The sequence below is a fragment of the Anser brachyrhynchus genome (assembly GCF_964034855.1).
Source record: "Anser brachyrhynchus genome assembly, chromosome: 9".
Taxonomy (NCBI): Eukaryota; Metazoa; Chordata; class Aves; order Anseriformes; family Anatidae; genus Anser; species Anser brachyrhynchus.
The window spans coordinates 1,430,488-1,447,728 of NC_137703.1; the positions used below are offsets into that span (position 1 = coordinate 1,430,488).

General features: G+C 42.4%; 1 protein-coding gene across 11 annotated transcripts in view; it reads right to left on the reverse strand.

The window, feature by feature from the left end:
• PLCH1 (phospholipase C eta 1) overlaps positions 1-17,241 on the reverse strand; it is a 94,475-nt gene that overhangs the window by 42,929 nt on the left and 34,305 nt on the right. For all 11 annotated transcript variants that reach the window (XR_013955086.1, XM_080604719.1, XM_080604720.1 and 8 more), the window contains 7 exons: positions 16,688-16,817; positions 14,798-14,968; positions 8,944-9,037; positions 6,913-7,116; positions 5,245-5,365; positions 3,794-3,965; positions 1,509-1,616 (listed from right to left, as the gene is read on the reverse strand). Coding sequence is in view for 10 of the 11 variants with exons in the window: in XM_080604719.1 (XP_080460845.1) it covers positions 1,509-1,616; positions 3,794-3,965; positions 5,245-5,365; positions 6,913-7,116; positions 8,944-9,037; positions 14,798-14,968; positions 16,688-16,817 (1,000 nt within the window). In the remaining variant the exon portion in view is untranslated. The remainder of the gene's footprint in view (positions 1-1,508; positions 1,617-3,793; positions 3,966-5,244; positions 5,366-6,912; positions 7,117-8,943; positions 9,038-14,797; positions 14,969-16,687; positions 16,818-17,241) is intronic.

The window sequence follows — 17,241 nt, forward strand, 5'->3', positions numbered from 1 at the left end:
GACCTACTGCATTGGCTTTAAGGACTGCAGATTTTGTCTTAGGTCTTTCTGCTCACCAGAAGTGCTGAGTTCATGTTGGTAAAGCATATGTGGATTACAGAGTGCTCCTCTTAAACAGCACAGGACAGTGAATTGGGCAGTGAATTCCCTAAACTTAAACCTGCAGAAGTGTTTAAAGATACTGTACTTAAAGAAGAACCTGTACTTTAAACCAATCACAATCCTAAAGATTTATGGGATTACCCATAATTAATACACAACATTTCAAATTCTATAGTAAATGCCAACAGAAATACAACAGTTGGAGACATTAAGCAGGCTGATTTATCCTACACTTCGAGCACTTACTGCAAGCAAAACTGTACTTCTGTATGAGACCGTCTTGTGGAGCATATGGCTTGAATGACATCCAAGTGCAACCTAACCTCTAAATTATTAATAAATTAATCAGGATTTTGTCTAGTAGGACAAAGGGATTTAGTTTATCTAAGAAAGCAAAATCTGTCCTTTTGTGTAATGTACACAAATCCTCCAAAAGGTGTTTACTGACTGTAGCATTTTAGCAACCTCATGGTAGGGGGAGAACCAGCATAAATATCTGCTTCCTATGAATCAGTTCAGATGGGGACTTCTGTCACCTGTAAAGCAAACCCCAAGCTACTTTGACAATCCTTCCATTGCCAATAGCTGGCATAAATGATACAGAGAAGTTAAAAGCTTGATATTCAAACCATAAACAGATAATGAGAGCTACACTAAGGAGCTTCTGTGTGGCAACAAGGCAAACTCACTGGGCTACATTCAGAAGCAAAGATAAACAATATTATACTTGCTAAATATTAATTTGAATTTGATCTATTCTTTCTGCATCTCCCTTGATAATATCTTCTTTGTTCAAAAATTTTGACTGGTGAAGCAAGGCTGCCTTCTGACTTGAAAAAAGCACCTGCTGGATAACATGTATTAGCATTGCACACCAGCTTCAGATTGTAGCCAAAAAAAGCATTAGTAAAACCAACAGCAGAAAAATAAACAGCAGGAGTTAGGAAATAAAGAGAATAGAAAACAGTTTTCAGTGTCAGAAAAAAAGAAACAGAAAGATTAAAAATAAAAATGTTTCACATTCCAATTTCTTTTCATTTGCACATCTCTTGATAATTTTCATTTAGAAACTGTGTAGCACTTCCATCATATGATTGCTTTGAGTACTAAGCATTTGTACCTGAAAAATCTTAGCATGCTTATTGTGCTGGCATCAATGATTTCAGCCTAGTGTAAAATACTTATACCTGTTACTTATGTGGTATAAATGAGGAACAGCCTGCATTTCTGAACAAATTCATTCCATATCTAAATGTGGAATGATATAATTCCTGCATCCTAAGGACCTGACTTAGAAATCCAAGTTAAAAACCTTAGTCTGCTAACAACTGTAAGCAGGATTATGGAATATGCACACAAGAAATGTGAAGATAGAGCAGTTCTGGGAAATGTGTATATGCACATACATAGCAGGACTTTAATTTGCAGTCATCTTCAATTTCATCAGCGCTATCCTCATCAGAAACTTCTCCTTCCTCAGCATCTGCTCCAAGACTGTATGGCAACTTCTTTCCCTAAAAACAAAGAAAATATTCATGATAAATGCACACATAGTCAGTGTTACGTTGTGCAAAGACCAAAATATCCCTTTACTCAACTATTGCTTATTTAAAGGTGGCCATAGTTTAGAATTCAGTTTCAGAGAATCTCATGCAAACTGGCTCAAGGGGTCATGTCTTCACAAGGGGACTTAAGTATTTCTGGAAGAGTTTGCTATTGAAAGATATTTGCAAACTCGTTCAAAAAAGCACGCTATCTCCCATCCCTGGAGCAACCCAGTGAGCGTCTGAATGATTTATTTTCAAGCTGCCTCCCAGATGCTTCAGGCTTACCCCCAGCAAGCAGACCATTGTGTACTTCAAATAAAACTCAAGAATCAGTAGTTGATACATTGTTATAGGCTCTGCATCAGAAGGGAAAATGCAGACACAGAAGAACTCACTGCGAGTAGCCATCATCATGAAGGAAGCAGCAAAATTTACTTTAATACTGCATGCTCACAACGCAGAAGGACCTTCAATTCAGTTCACACTTGAACGTTTACATGGGCTTAAACCCCTGTTACCAGAATTACTCTCCATATGCAGTAACAAAATGAGAATTATGGCCACCACTTGAAATTGTTTGGCTGATTAATCAATGCAGTGTTTCAAAGAAAAATATATAAAACTGTGCAAAAATAATAGCAAAAAAAAAAAAGGGAAACTGGCTTACTTCAACCAGATGTTGATTCCTAAACATTTTATCTGTTCTAACATGACTGTTTAACTTAAACAGAAGATGGGAGATAAGGCTTTGTGACAAGGCACAGTGATGCTGAAAACAGAATTCCTCATTCTAAAAACATCAGCCCAGCTCCGCACCGTTCTGTAACTATCCACACAGTTTCAGCCACTGATAGCTGAAACATCAATCTGAAGTTACAAACTCAAATGTGCTAGGAAGACCAGCGCAAAAGTTCATGGAAAACAGCGCAGTACTAAATCTCTTGCCTCTTATTCACTGCCAGTATTTCAAGCTAGGTCCGCTCTGTTTTGTCACGCGACTGACATTACCTACTGTTTTGTTCAGCTCCCTACGACGCTGACACTACCTGCTCACGCAGCTCATTAACCAGCAGTTACACAAGAAAAACACTTCAATGAAATTCAAAATCACAGCTGAGCACTTGAAGGTTTTCTAATTCAGAGTCACATCTCTACTATGTATCGAAATATGTTCGACCTAGCATCAAACCTAAACTGTGAATCACTGTAGACAGTTTGACATGGAGGATAGAGGGAAAAATGTTATCTCAAGGGCTCGCAGCAAAGTAATTGACTTTGTGTGTCAAAGTCAATTAGACAATCTAATAAGCTACAACGCTATTAATCATCCTCTCAAAGGCCTGCCTAGCATTTCTTTCTTATTAGATCCATCTTGGTCTTTGAAATTCCTTTCAGAGCAAATCTGTTTACATCGAGAGGCTCAAATAATTTATCTTGCATACAACACTTACTACAGTGCTCTAAGGCCTCCTCCCTTGCTGCTCTTTAGGTACCTTCTGAAGTGCTCTTTTCCATAAACACAGCTGATGAACCATGAAAATAGTTTCAGTTAGTGAACTACTGCTCATACCAAGGTGAGGAGGAAATGTGGGGTAATGCAGGAAAATGCAAGAAAATTTCAGCTGTTTTTATATTACTCCAAAATACTTTGTGCAATGGAAGACTGTAGGACGATGTTTAGATAATGCAGGGATATGAATGATAGGGAAATATATCCGCTAATAACATCAATTAGATTTCAGAAAAAGAAAAGTATCAGATAATTTTGTCACACTTCCTCCTATTCACAAAGATGCATTTTATATAATTTCTCTACTCTCCTGACTCAGTGCTAAGGTTTAAAAACCAGCATCTCTGACTGTAAGGCTCTTAGACAAGGTGCTGAAGAAACAGAAAGACTTTTCTTTACATTGCTGTTGATAACAACTCTTTGTTAAAACACTTAGAGAAGTATTCTGGGACACTTGTCAAGGCTAAGGCTTACCCTGTTTCAATGTGTCTGTGAAAAGCTCAGAATTGTAACTTACTGCATCTGTGCTCATCCTCACGGTACAGACAAACTGGCTCTCAAAAGCAAAAGATCTACATAAATACCACATGCTGACTTTTGTTGTATTTTGAACGCGTCACGAGTAGCAAATTACCTTCACTAGGATTTTCCCTTTCAGATTTTGAGGACTAGGAAGCTGCCTGGAGTCTCCGGTGACTATAGATGACAAGTCCAATTTGTCACCAAATATCTCCTTCAAGTACTGAGCAATCTTCTTCTGCTGTTGGATACTGCAATGATTCTCAATAGACAGTATCACTGGAAACCTAGAAACAAAAACCCCAGACAGTGTCATAACAGTGTTTTAAGACGGAAGACCTGCACAGCTTACCACAAAGTGCTTCAAGTAGTTTGCCTTTGCATTGTCAAGAGTCTGGAAACAGACTCACTTTGAGAGGAAGGACTTCACATAAGAACTCCCAAATCCCCATGGGCTCAGAATACCTTTGCTAATCCCTGCAGGAGGTTCTGCCCTCTCCTCCAACCCCGTCCCACTAGTGCCAAAGTTTGAAACGATTTGAACGATTTGCTTTTGTCTTAATAAGTGCAGCTACAGTGAGTCAGACCAAACCGCTGAAGATGACCAGACTGAGGAGAAGCAGAAATATTTGGCTATACTTTCCAGAATACTCTCACAGGCTCCAGGACTTCTCAGCTAAAGCCCCCTGAGCTAGAGCCTTTGTTCTGTATATAACTGCCTATTTCTTCCAAAGACTTGCCCAGTTATTTTTTTAAACTCTTGACAGCCCCAAAACTCTCTGGCAAGCAACCCTACAGCCCACCTACACATCATGAGGAACCACCTATTTCAGTTTTGAGTTCACCCCCTCCCAGTTCTACTCAATAAGACTAAATTTGGGTGCTTATATTTATTTATTTATTTAGCCTTCCCACACCCTCATTTTGGTGTCACTTTAAAGAAAAAAAAAAGTACATATTTTCCTTTTCTTCTCCCCAGACTACTCAAAATTTTATCTACCCACTCATGATTTTTTGAGACTGTTATGTGTGTGTGTGTACATATAAACATAAACATGTACATGTATGGCTCAAGTCTCTGCAATTTTCATAATGAACGTTGTTATATAGTACCATGGAAAGAAAACTCAAATTTAAACATTACCTCTCAACTCTGTATTTTCTTATACTAAGTATGAGACAGCTTTTCAATTCTCCTACTGAAATAAAGTATTTCCTTAGGTAGAGAATATTACGGTGTTGATTTTTAAGGAGGATTTCCCAGGGGAAATGAGTGGGAAGTTTTGTTCAAACAAAGAACCAAAATAATCACTTGATATTGAACAGTCTCAGTCTGTTCAAAGTATTATTGAGTTTACAATGCATGAAAGGTCTTTCTAACTTTGGTTGAACTTCCTAATTAGATTGACAGTATTGCTCATGAAGCTGATCAATAAATATGATACAGGGAGTAAGCAGGGGAACAGAATCAACTTTCTATTCCCTGTGTGTTTAAAGGAATACACGAACTTCCTGGTGTTGAACTTTGACATGAGATTAGTTACACAAAACAGACTCTGCACTTACTCATTTTTGACGAAAGCATACTTATTGATAGTTTCTGCCACATCACGGAAGAGTATTTTAGAGGTAAGCGTATACCCATGGTGCACTACCGGCTCTCCATCCGGACCATCCCAGCAATCCACTATGAAGACAAAAAAGCTGTACAATAAGAGATGCCCATCATCTTATATTTTTCTGCTGATCTTCTTTGCCAACAGAACTCGTGTACACCACTCAACTGTACAGGTGTCAAGAAGTTTCATTCAACCCACTACAACTTCCCAGTTAAGTTAACACTAACAAAACAGTCTTTTCATATACTAAACACAGTATCTGCAACCTGAGCCTGACTCCCCCCTTATATTAAACTCATTTTTTCCTCATATACAAAATTACAAAGGTGGAATAGATCAAGTAATGTTTACAGCTATCTATCAGGAAAGCAGCTTCTGCAGCCTTTTTTTTTTTTATATCTAGTCTTTTTTCCCCTTGCTGTTAAACTTGCCATTGATGACTAAGTGTGTAGTGGGAGTAGCACTGAGATCATCACACGCCAATATGAAATACGAATGGATTGAGACAATAATACTTCTAATGCATTAGTGTGGTCTGGATTTACATCAAACTTGTTGCTACTGCTGCCTCTATAGAAAGTTAACTTCACGAAAGACAAGCTACAGAGCTCTTACCTACACTGTACAGTACCTACATGAGTTCTGAAGTGAGGCAAAATAACATACTACTGTGCTAAAGTGAACTTTCCTATGGAAAAAAATAGAGTGACAGACCACCCAGTTTTTTCAGGTTAATTTTTCTGATCTAATTCATTCCTAAATTTAGATTATTTTTTTTTTCTTCCAGCGATGGGTTTTGTAATATTAGCCATATAAAATTAATACTGAGTGTAAATTTGTCAAAACACTGTTCCATCCAGAGGAAAATAATGTTTTGTTACTATTTAAATCAAACAATTTAAACAACAATCCAACCCCACCTCCAAGCTATCAGACAAATAAACAAGCAGCATCTTGTTTTCTTACGCCGGCATTCAGCCAACAAAACAGCATCCTATGTCTGTTGTGCCTGACCTAAACTGCATTTTTCAGCTCACATGTTGACAGAAGCACACACACAGCTGTGCTGGCAGAAGGCACTATTTGCTCACCTGTCCTTTTCCTCCAGGCACTAGGCATTTTTGCATCGGCAGAAGGAACTGTATATGCAAACACCCACTTTCCCCTTCAATTTGTGAAAGGGAAGGGTTTTGCTGACTCGCAAGGTGGATTAGGAAACCATGCCATGAAATGTCCTCCTCCAGCACAGGCAGCACTGCAGAGCCCACCGAGCAGAGCTGCTCCGCTGGAGCAGCAGGGCCCCAGGAAGATCCCTGTCCATTGCCTTCGTGGGACTTGAGCAAGAGAGAAGTGCTTCAGACAAACGTGGGACAACGGAAAGCGAGCACTGACTGAGAAAAGCTTAACAACAAAGTGGCTGGCAGGAGGAACCAGCAGTGGCTAAGCCATTTGTCTGAGAAGGTCATTCCCTACAGAAAAATGCTTGCTAGACTGCTAGAAAACAGGAGTTTACCACTGAAATTAGTAAGATAGTGAAGCATTAACACCTTAGGTTTGTCACTGAAAAGAAAGGTCTTTCCTACCTCTCACAGCTAGAAGTTACACCAAAACGTACCTTCGATACATCGACAGCCATCCTGCAGCACCCGCGCGTACATCTCCGCTCTGGACTGGGACAGCAGCTGGTCTCCCGTCAGGTACGTGTTGTGAGATGAAGCAATGAAATAGTTACAGAGGGGCTGATCCATATCCTGATGCACTTCGCAGTGCAATGGGTTGAATACGTCACAAGCAGGACTGCGCATGAAGTTGGTGAAACCTTTGAACAGAGAAAGGTTTGCGTGGATGCCGTGCATCTTCCCAAGCAAAGGATTTGCACTCTGACAGTTGTGTTTTCCCGTTATGCGTGTTAGTGTCAACCCCTGTCCCCAAACCAATGAATCGCATAGCCGAGATTCACCTTCACACCCCATATTTCCAGCACATCAGTTGCAGTCTGGGGCTTGCCTATTTCTTTGCAAACTGAAGATGTTGCATAGCCTCAGTCCACTGTGGGCACAAACCCAGGTAGGTCATTCTTTTTGGAATCCTATGGAAGTTTATTGCCTTCAAGAAGCACATGCTCCCAAGATCCAAATCGTGTCCCTACACAACTTGCTTTGAATTAGAAAATAAAATATAATCTAGAAAAACACATTCACGACTGCCCCCCAAAAAAATTAAACAAAACCCAACAACCTACACAATCGAGAAGTATCTGCAAAACATGGCAGTGAGCTAAGCTTGTTCAGAAATTAACCAGTTAACAACCAACAGTAAAACCAGAACTTAGCATTCAAGTATAAGCATAAAAGTGATGAATAGCAGCTACAGACAAAGCCAAATAAAACCACATATCTATACGCCCACTACCCAGCTGTTTTCAAATCAGGTGTCTCCTTCAGACCCACGGGATTTGAGGTGTGCACCACCTTTCTTTCGTAGGATACGATGCCTGGAAGAGCACAGGTTTGGTGTTCTGCAGATCCACAGAATGTACCATGTGGACAAGGTAGCAGCCACTTAAGGAACAGACAGCACGGGGGCCTGGGCTAGCCAACTCACTGATTTAGCCAATTTTACTCTAGTTTACAGTTTTCTCTATGCTGCAAGCTTATCTGAGAAGACGGTACTGGTTTATATCACTACAAATCCGATTAGAATCAAAACAAAGAAAGTTTTAAAAAATATCTCCTTTGAGAATGTGAAACGTAAAACATTTCAAAAGGACAGTGTAGACAATGTCAATGCTGAAAGCAACTCGAACATAAAAGGAGCAGCAGTAAGACTAAAAGGAACATAAAAGCTTACATAAATATTTTTTAAATGTCACTGCTTGTTCATTTTGCTTTCCTTATGTCAGTGTAAATTTCAATGAATTGCCCAGAGTCACGCCAGAAACTTATTTCAGAACTGGGAGGCTGCACCCAGGGTTTAAGTACTGTGCGGAGGAATATTTTTCCCCCACTCCCTAGAGAAATCACCATGTAAATTATTCTGCTTCATGAAAACTATCTTCTGGGCAAATTAACCGACCATAGTATTTAATCTGTTTTATTCCAATTCAGATTTGAATTTGATACCAAATTGGATTTTGAATAAATATGCCATCTACAATTGCTTTAGCAAACAAGGTGAATAAGTTACAAAAACCCAAGGAAAAAGCAACTGTTCCTATTTTACTTCACATAAGCATAAATCAATGGAGTGTACAGCAGTGATTCCAACCCTACAGAGAGAGAGCAGAACGCAAACTTTGATTTATTACTTCAGTTAGAACATATTGTAGTATAAACTACGTTTATACTGTGCTATACAAATACACAGTTAGCCATAAAAACATGCAAGCCTGCAGCCCGCGAATTACCTGCTGTGGCTATGATGTACGGCTGCGTGACGTATCGCTGCTCGAAGGGTAACTGAGCCCACCCACTGCCGTCTCCCATAACTCACAACAAGGCACCTGTGCTGCTGACTGCTGGTTTCTTATGTCAGCTACTGTCACAGTCATCAAATATTTTAAGATACTTGAAAATACTGTTAAGGCTTTTCTATTCCACTATAATTGGTCAGGACGTAAAAATAATTTAGAAATCAAATGCGTTACCTTCAATCCCAAGAACATTTTGCTCCTTGTTTTCTTCTGACACCTCAAACTTCTGTATGATGTCAAGACAATATTCTGGCGTCACGTTATTCATCTGCACAAAAAGGACAGTGTTGGTGCATTCATTGTTTCTACTGTGTGACCAGCATGTCAAAACCTGCTTCAGACCTCTGGGTCCCGTGGAAAACCTTGTAATCAAAGACTGAGTTCAGGCAGATGGGAAGAGGTCAGACCCTCCTGTAAAAGGACTTGATCTGATTTTTTGCCAGTTCTCCACAAGACTCGTGGATCTTACATTTCAGGAGAAAAACAGGAATGAGAGGTAGTGGTTACTGTTAAAAGTTGTCATTTCAGCTTAAAAGATAAAAAATTAGCTGCTCAACACAATTAATAATAGTTGCACTGGGCAATCGTGCTGAAATGAGAACTATGGTGTGATATTCCTTAGTACAATCTACTTAAACATGTAAAAAAAAGATTTGCCGGGGTTTGATTTCATTTACACACATTTTCCACTCCTACGATTTCATTACTTTCAAGAGACTTCACTCTCTAGGAGAGTAATATACACGCTATGAAATAAATAATTAGACTGTGAAATGAAAAGCAGCAGTCCTTCGGAAACAAATAAGAGTGTCGTCACCAGCTTCAGCTAGCCCCCAGCTGAAGTCCTGGCCAATGGGGCCAGAGCACCAGAGGTGCTTGTATCCCTTCTAAAATCAGAGGAAAATGGCTTTCATCACTCACCTCATCTCCTTTTCACCCCTGTCCCCCTAAATTTGTAAGGACCAAAGTGAAAACTCCGAGTGGGCACGTTTCCTCTACTAATTCTATCACAGGATGGCAATAATGCCTCTAAAACCTTTGGCAGCTTCTCCGTACCAGTGTTCTGCTTACTGCTTGCACTCTGCCCAAGGCAGCTCCAACACCTGCCTTCGAAAGAAGGCGCGGGGCAGGCTGGAAGCAGGGGGACGGGCGGCTCCTCTCTCCCGCCGGGCGCGATCTCTGCCCGCAGGGCTGCGGCAGGCAGAGGAGCGAGACCAGCCACCCTGCAGATCAGGCAACGTTTATTGTTTAAATCCCCAAACGGTCCCTTCGTGAAGTGTTATTTTTACAGACGGACTTCCCTCTCAGCTGGCAGAACCGATCCCATTCGCTCTGCTCTGCCTGCGGTCTCCAGTTAATTGCGCTTCCTGTTACTTCCCATAGCTCCCTGTTCCCGGCATCCAACAGCACGGAAATCTTCCCAAAGTAGGCTGACTCTCGATCTGGTGGTCTTCTGTGAGGGACAGATCATGCCAAGGGCTGAGCTCCCCCTGGGAAGTGTGGGTGCCGTGACCGACCTTATCTCCTAACAGCCCAAATGCGAAGAATGACCAGGGGACGGAGCACCCAACACCCAGCTGTATCAACGTTACGAGGACAGCTGCAGGAGGAGAGCGAGCAGTTCAACCCAGTTGGCGACTCAAGCTGAAAAAAGAAGTATTTACATGGCAAGAGAGGTTTTCCAGCCTTATACCTTCCCTCTGCTTTTCCTCTTGCCCAGGGAAGGCAAGATCCAGCCTGTTTGCCTCTCCGAACGTGTTATTTATATCTCCAGCTAAGCCGGCAACGTGAGACGCCTGCTGGAATTACACTGGGTAAGAGGAACGAGAACAATTTGGTAGAGAAAATAACTGATTATCCCAGCTCAAATAGATGTTGCTGTTTGATTGCAAGCACTATTCCGAGCAGCCCTCCTTCAGCACAGGCTGACCAGAATTAACTTTTTCATTATCCCACACCGCTCCTCGATGCCTGAGTGGCAGGGTGCTTGTGTGCTCTGCGAATGAAAATGTCTAATCTGGTCCAAAGCTGCATCTGTTAGGGAAAAGGCCACTGATTTGTGCTTTTTAACTGTAGCTTAAGAGAGATTATGTCTTAGGATACTAATATAAATTTGTTTTCATTAGGTTTTAAAGTCCTTCATTAGAAAGAATACCAAATAGCATGACTATCATCAGTGATTAAATATGTAGATACAGGGACTGCTGAAGATGGCCAACCATGGGACTTCTAAAATCTCTTGGATATGGGATCATTTTTTACATTCCTGGTTAAAGGCTTTCATTTTGATATGGCTACACTCCTTAAAAGAGTATCAGCCTTTGAATGACCAATGAGATCTTGTTTTTTTAAGTAAATGGACTAGCAATTAACCTTCCCAAAATAAAATTCTACATAAAAAGCAACATTACCCCTAACCTGTATAGAAGCAGGAAAAAAGAGCAAAATCACTTCTGATTTCATCAATTTCTTTGGAAGCAGGTCAGGCAAATCAATTGCCGAAACTATAATGACATCAGGAGGTGCAGAGCACTGCGGTGCCAGGCGATGGGAGAGCTCTCCCACAGATGAATGTGAATCTCCCTTTTTTCCCATTCTCATGGGAAATGAAATACGAGAAAACAATGTAAACCAGAAGAGTAGCTGGAAAACAAAAGTAGAAGAAATCAGAAAAGAACTGCAATGCTGGTGACAGGTATTCCTAGACAGGATGCCAACCCACTAGCCTGCGTCAACCATGCACTGACAGTTCAGCCTTCAGCTGTTCACAGCTAATTATTCTATAAGAAAATCAAAATATAAACAATCAAAGCAAATCTGTTCTTCCGATCTTGATGCAATATGTTGATATAAAATGTCATAACATATGGAGTCATGACACAAATCAGTTGTACTCATTATCCTTTTGTATAAGCACGAGAAGAGGGAAGGCATCGGCTTGCTTTCTGGTTGAGAGCCCGTGCCGCTGCACTAAGGGCTGCTGCAGAAAGCAGAAGGGCTGACCAGATGTGACCCTCGTCTCTTATCAACAGCCTCCACAGCCTCTCCTCTTTTCAAAGTTCCCCTACCAACATCGATATTCTCATCGTTTCCTACTCCTCCCAGGACGCAGGTTCCTGGCATCCTTCAGCACACGCTGCCTCAGCTCGCAGCCCGGCGTACGCCGACATTCCCTGACACACGCGGGCTCGTTACACTCCTGTAAAACCAACTCCAAGAGAGCACGTAGAGGTGGTGCAAAACAGCCATTCTCTTAAAATGCATTTAATCCCCATTTCTTACCACTTCTCATCAGATTTTCAGCATTTACCACGTCACTAATTGTTCCTGTGTGCTACATAATTAGCGTGGACGTGCAGTAGGAGTCGACTCAGACTCTCAAGCCGACTTAAAACACACCAGCCCAAACTGAATAATTAAGGAAAGCTTTACATAATTACACGTGTGTGTTCCCATGGCGTAATCGTTAGGAAATTACCCCCTATTCTATTCAATTAAAATGAGTGGGGCAATAGTTTTGCGGCCAGTTTCATCCAGGCTGCATGAAGGTCCTTTTAACCTTTTAACCACCGAGCACCGACTTGGTGCCAGCCTGGCGGCGTGCTGAGAGCAGTCCGTGTGGGCCTGCACGTGGGAGCACGAGGGCACAGCATACAAGGAGCAATAAGTTTTCCCGGAGCACACAGAGAGTGCTGCTGGAGGAAAGATCTCAGCAGGTTGTCCTATTCTCAGCACAAATAAAAGGATTTTGCAAAGTACCGGATCCCCAGCCAGCAGCAAGCGGCCAGCAGGCTCACAGGAGACCCTCTTCATACGGTCTCCCTTGCTTTCAGAGAACCAAAACCAAACACCTCAAGTTTGTAACACCAAAGCGGCCTTGTAACTGCACAAAACCACGAGCGAGAGCATCAAAGAGGTCTCTGCTGCTGAAATTAAAGCACTTGGTGTGACATAGACACAGCGGAAAGGAGAAGGGAAGCACAAACGCTGCAGCCACAGGTGGAGAGCCCGCACACGCGGCATCGCGATGGGGCTCCAAAGAGCCGGGCAGCACGAGGCCATTCCCTCCGCTGGGCGGGTCCAGAACCTGCTGCAAAGCTGCTCTTCAGCAGGGAAAACAATGCTTTCAGAGCCCATTTCACACGTTACTCAAAGACAAGTGAGAGCCAAACTGTCAGTCAAAAGACCCTGGAGATCCTGCTGTGGAAGCAATCTGTCACTTCGCAGGAGATCAGCTGCTGGGTGGGACCAGTTCAAACCCAGATCAATTCATTAGGAAAGGGCACTCCCAAAGGGACAACCTGCAGGCATGCAGCCGTGACTGGACATCCAGGGGTTGTTCCTCCCTCACAGATGCTTATGGCTAGGAGGACCAGCAGTCCTTCTAGGAAACCAGCCTATTTTATGCCTATTTTCTGCTCCTCTGACATTTGAAGCCAAAAAACTGCAATTTCAATTGCAATGAGCCGAGTTTAGCTGCACCTACATGGAAATAATCTGTTTCACAAGCTCTTAGGTGAGGGTAACAGGCTGTTCTCCTAGGAAAACCAGCTTAGCAAATTGACAAAAAAAAATAAAATCTTTTGTTCTATCCTCAGTCAGCAGAATATTCAAAAGTCTTGCCCCAAAATAGTAGCAGATGGAGTTGGACAGACCACCCACAGGTTTCCAAGCAGTCAGACAAGAGCAAAAGCCCAATGCTGTTTGGCTGAAGGCATTTTAGAGCTGCGTTATGGTCTGAACCATTACCAGCTTTTGAAGGCAATCTTGCCTTGCCTGAGGTCGTTGTTATCACATTTGTGTTCTGAAAACACACAAAGGTAAATGTGCTTCAACACTGCTAATAATGGCAAGTGAGAAGACAAGAGGGAAGAGGCAAAAAGTGCAAGACGCTTCTGAAGTACGCTGCCTAGAGGTTCACCTAAGGAAGTCACACTTCTTTTTTCCCCCCCCCTCCCAGAAAAATGTCAGCAGAGTGTTTACAGCTGACAGCCCTGCCTGTGTTCGGGCTTTTGAGCAGTGTGCACACAGAGGGTGGGTTCAATATGCCAGACTGAACAGTCAGCTTGGTTCTGCTGTTGCATCAGTAGTTTCCTGATGTCCTCCTGCACCCACAGACAGCGTTCTCTGCCTCTTTCATGTGTTTTTCCTCCTGCTGTTAGTGTTGGGGAGAATCGAATGGATGTTCTATTAATGTTTCTCAGGTGATGGATCATACGGTATAATTAAATATTATTAAATGTACTTACATTATCAAGTAATCTATGTATACTGGAAACCTAGGGAGTACATTGAACATTTAAAGGAATCGTTGAAGGGGAACCCTGGGAGGGAATAGGTACAACCTGACCTTGGATAAGGGCCTGGAGATGATGAAATGAGTTGAAGCAGAACCAAGGAGCGGAGGGAGCATGCGTCGAGTGAGAAAGGTGAAAGAGTTTAGCGGAGAGGAAGACTCCTTACTTCATCTGGACGACCACCTGGACGACCACCAGAGTGCGCCACGCATGTGCAAAGGGGAGGGGAGCTAATTAGAATGAAAAGCGAGGCTGATGTTGCAACCTGTAATGAATATGTATACCTGACGCAATATTGTATGTATAAATAACGGCTGGGAAGTAACGGGACTTGAAGCCAGATTTGGGCACCTGCCCCGGCTTCCAGCGCTGAATAAAGCACCTTCATATAATCACTTGGTGGTTATGTGGTTGCTACGCTAACACTGCTGTGGGTCCTTCCATGCCCCCTCTCCTACCACAGCCCTTCAGCTGTCCCTGGGCACTTCAGCATCTTCATGCATGTCCTCCCTGCAGCATCCAGGTAGTATCCTGGACATCTGACCTTTCTGAACTTTGGCAGGTGGGTGTAATACCCATCTTTACGTTGCACCACAAAAATATAGTCTTCCCTTAGAGATACAGATCTCTTGTAAAAAAAAAAATGTTCCCAACCCCCCTGCCCCAAGCTAAACGTTTTCCACATAATCCTTTCCCTATACTTGTATTTATATGCACGTACATTTCCATACCTTTTGTTCCACCTTTAGAAACTGAGCAAGTTCTTCAACAGTGAGGTGATCCTTCTTGTCACTGTAGCTTAAAAGCAACAAGTAGAGATCTCGACGTAAGGACATCATCTTGTAAAACACTGAAAATTCTTCAAAATTTAAGGTTCCTTGGTTCTCATCTGTGTCAGCTTCCTAAGAGGTAAAGACACTCAGGTAAGCGTGCTAGAACATAGGTGAATTCAGGGAATAAAGCAGAAGATTTATGTATAGAACAGAAATTTAATAAATTCTAATCTGCAAAATTCTGTTCAGACTCAAAGCCTACTACACACAGGCTAAAATAACTGCAAAATGATAATACTATCTATTGGATTTTTTGGAGAAAACAGTTCCTGCACTGAAGCCACAGGTTCCCTATGGAGGTCTCAATTCCACCTTCAGTTTTGAATTTGTTCCCCACGTGAAGAAGCACACCCTGGGCTTTTTCTGATCTGTTACTCTCCTGTACGTCTTGCAGTTATCCTGGACTACAACATAGCAAGGAACATAACAATTTCACCCCTTGGCTTCCTCTAACAGAGTCTGACATTTAAAAACATTCGGAACAAGCCACGGTCTTAAATTAACGGTACTTCCAGCTGCAGCACTCTGAGCCCCCGTCAGCTCCCTGCAGGGGGTCCAACAGTGCAGCAGCAATGAGCCTCGGCACCAAGAGAGAACCCCAGCAGCCCCAGCCTTGGTTGCAGTTTTTGTTTATCCTCAGAGGTAGCAAGAGAAGAAAGCAGTACTTAACGTACGTTAATACAAGGTTTTTACTGTGAACATCTGCCTAAAAGGATTGCTTTGGATTTCCAAAACACAGAATGTATTCTGGAGGACTGCTGTCAAACGTTATCTAGGTCCCCACAATGCCCAAACTTTGGGGGAGCTACAACCCTTGTTAAGTTTGAGAACGTAAGCAGATGATGTCGACAAAGTGAAATAAATGCGTACAGATGTGCTACTGCTCCCACAAGTAACATCTTTCATTCACAGCTGCAATACAATGTTTTTCCTCTCGTTATAAAACCCGTGGCCTTTTCCAAGCAGCGTTGAAGTGCAGGTCACAACGCCTTCTGTCAGAGCCCTTTCAACGCTGACTTGCCTTTGAGCCCGAGGGCTTGTCTCCACACAGGTTTACCAAGCCAAAATTCCTCTCTCCAAGGAGAGTAAGTATCCCCAGCCTTGCTATCACTTCCTTCTTCTCAAGAAAGCTCTTCCAGTTCAGGCTCAGTCTCCTTCTGGACCGGAGGAGCTCATGTAACAGCAGGTGCAATGAGCAGATCCAGTCTGTTTTCCATTCCAAGGACCAAGTTTTATTTCCCCTTCATAGAAACCACTCCGTTAACACTCAAGCATTTTGCTCTTCATTATGCCCTTCGCTTATCTTTCCTTCCTACATTGTAAACCATTTTCTACCAGCCCAACTGTAACTGTTTTCAGACAACAGATGTAAAATATAAAATAAAAATTATTCTGGCTAAGAGAGGAAGTTTTAAAAAGAACCATAATCACTTTCATAAAGCTAGTTTCTATCAAATAATTTTCCATAAAGGAAATGAAGAAAAAAAAAGAGAGAGATTTCAATAGAAGCAGAGCAACCATCACTGCCAATGTAGAGTAATTCAGGTCACAGAGATGAAAACAATAACACATCTAAAGAGTAGAATTAATAAATTGTCTTCTGTGGGGGTTGTCTTGTTAAATCAATGTTCTGATGCACCCTCGTCTATAAAAAGGCAAGACTTGGGTAAAAATCTGAGATGTTGGAAAGGACAGGGTTTTAAGTCCCAGCTTTCAAACCCTGTTGTGGTTCAGACCATAACTGTCACTGGTTTAGCACAGTACAGCCCCGTGCTAGCGGCCACCAACCTGAAACATCTGCCGGACCTTCCTGCGGGGCAGGTTCACGTTGAGTTTATGCATCAGCTGGTGGATCTCCTCAATGTTCAGCAGGCCATCTCCGTTCTTGTCAGCCTCCTCAAAGGTCTGTTTCACCCAGCTGCAAACGCGTCAAGGAAACGTACAAGAGTGTGGTCCCCTCCTAGAGGAGGGAGGCAGAGCAGCTGGGCAGGACCAGGACGAGAGCTCAGCTCAGGAGAATGACACTCGTCCCCAGCTCTTCTGGGCAGGAGGCTGATACTCCTTAGCAGAGCACCTTAACATCTGCTAGGGGAAAGAACTAGGCATTATTCAATCCAGCCTTCACAAACACATCTCTTTTTGAGTCAAAGCCTCTGGGCAAAACCTGTGAATTAAGATTCCCCACAGCCCGCATTACAGATGTCAGGGGTACACCCTGAAAGACTCGTTGATGGAAAAGATCTGGTGCGATCTGCATGGTTCTCCCTGTGCTGATGCCAAACCAAAGCTTTATTTTTTACTACTGTACCCCTTGCGGTACCACTTGCTATTGTACCTTTTAT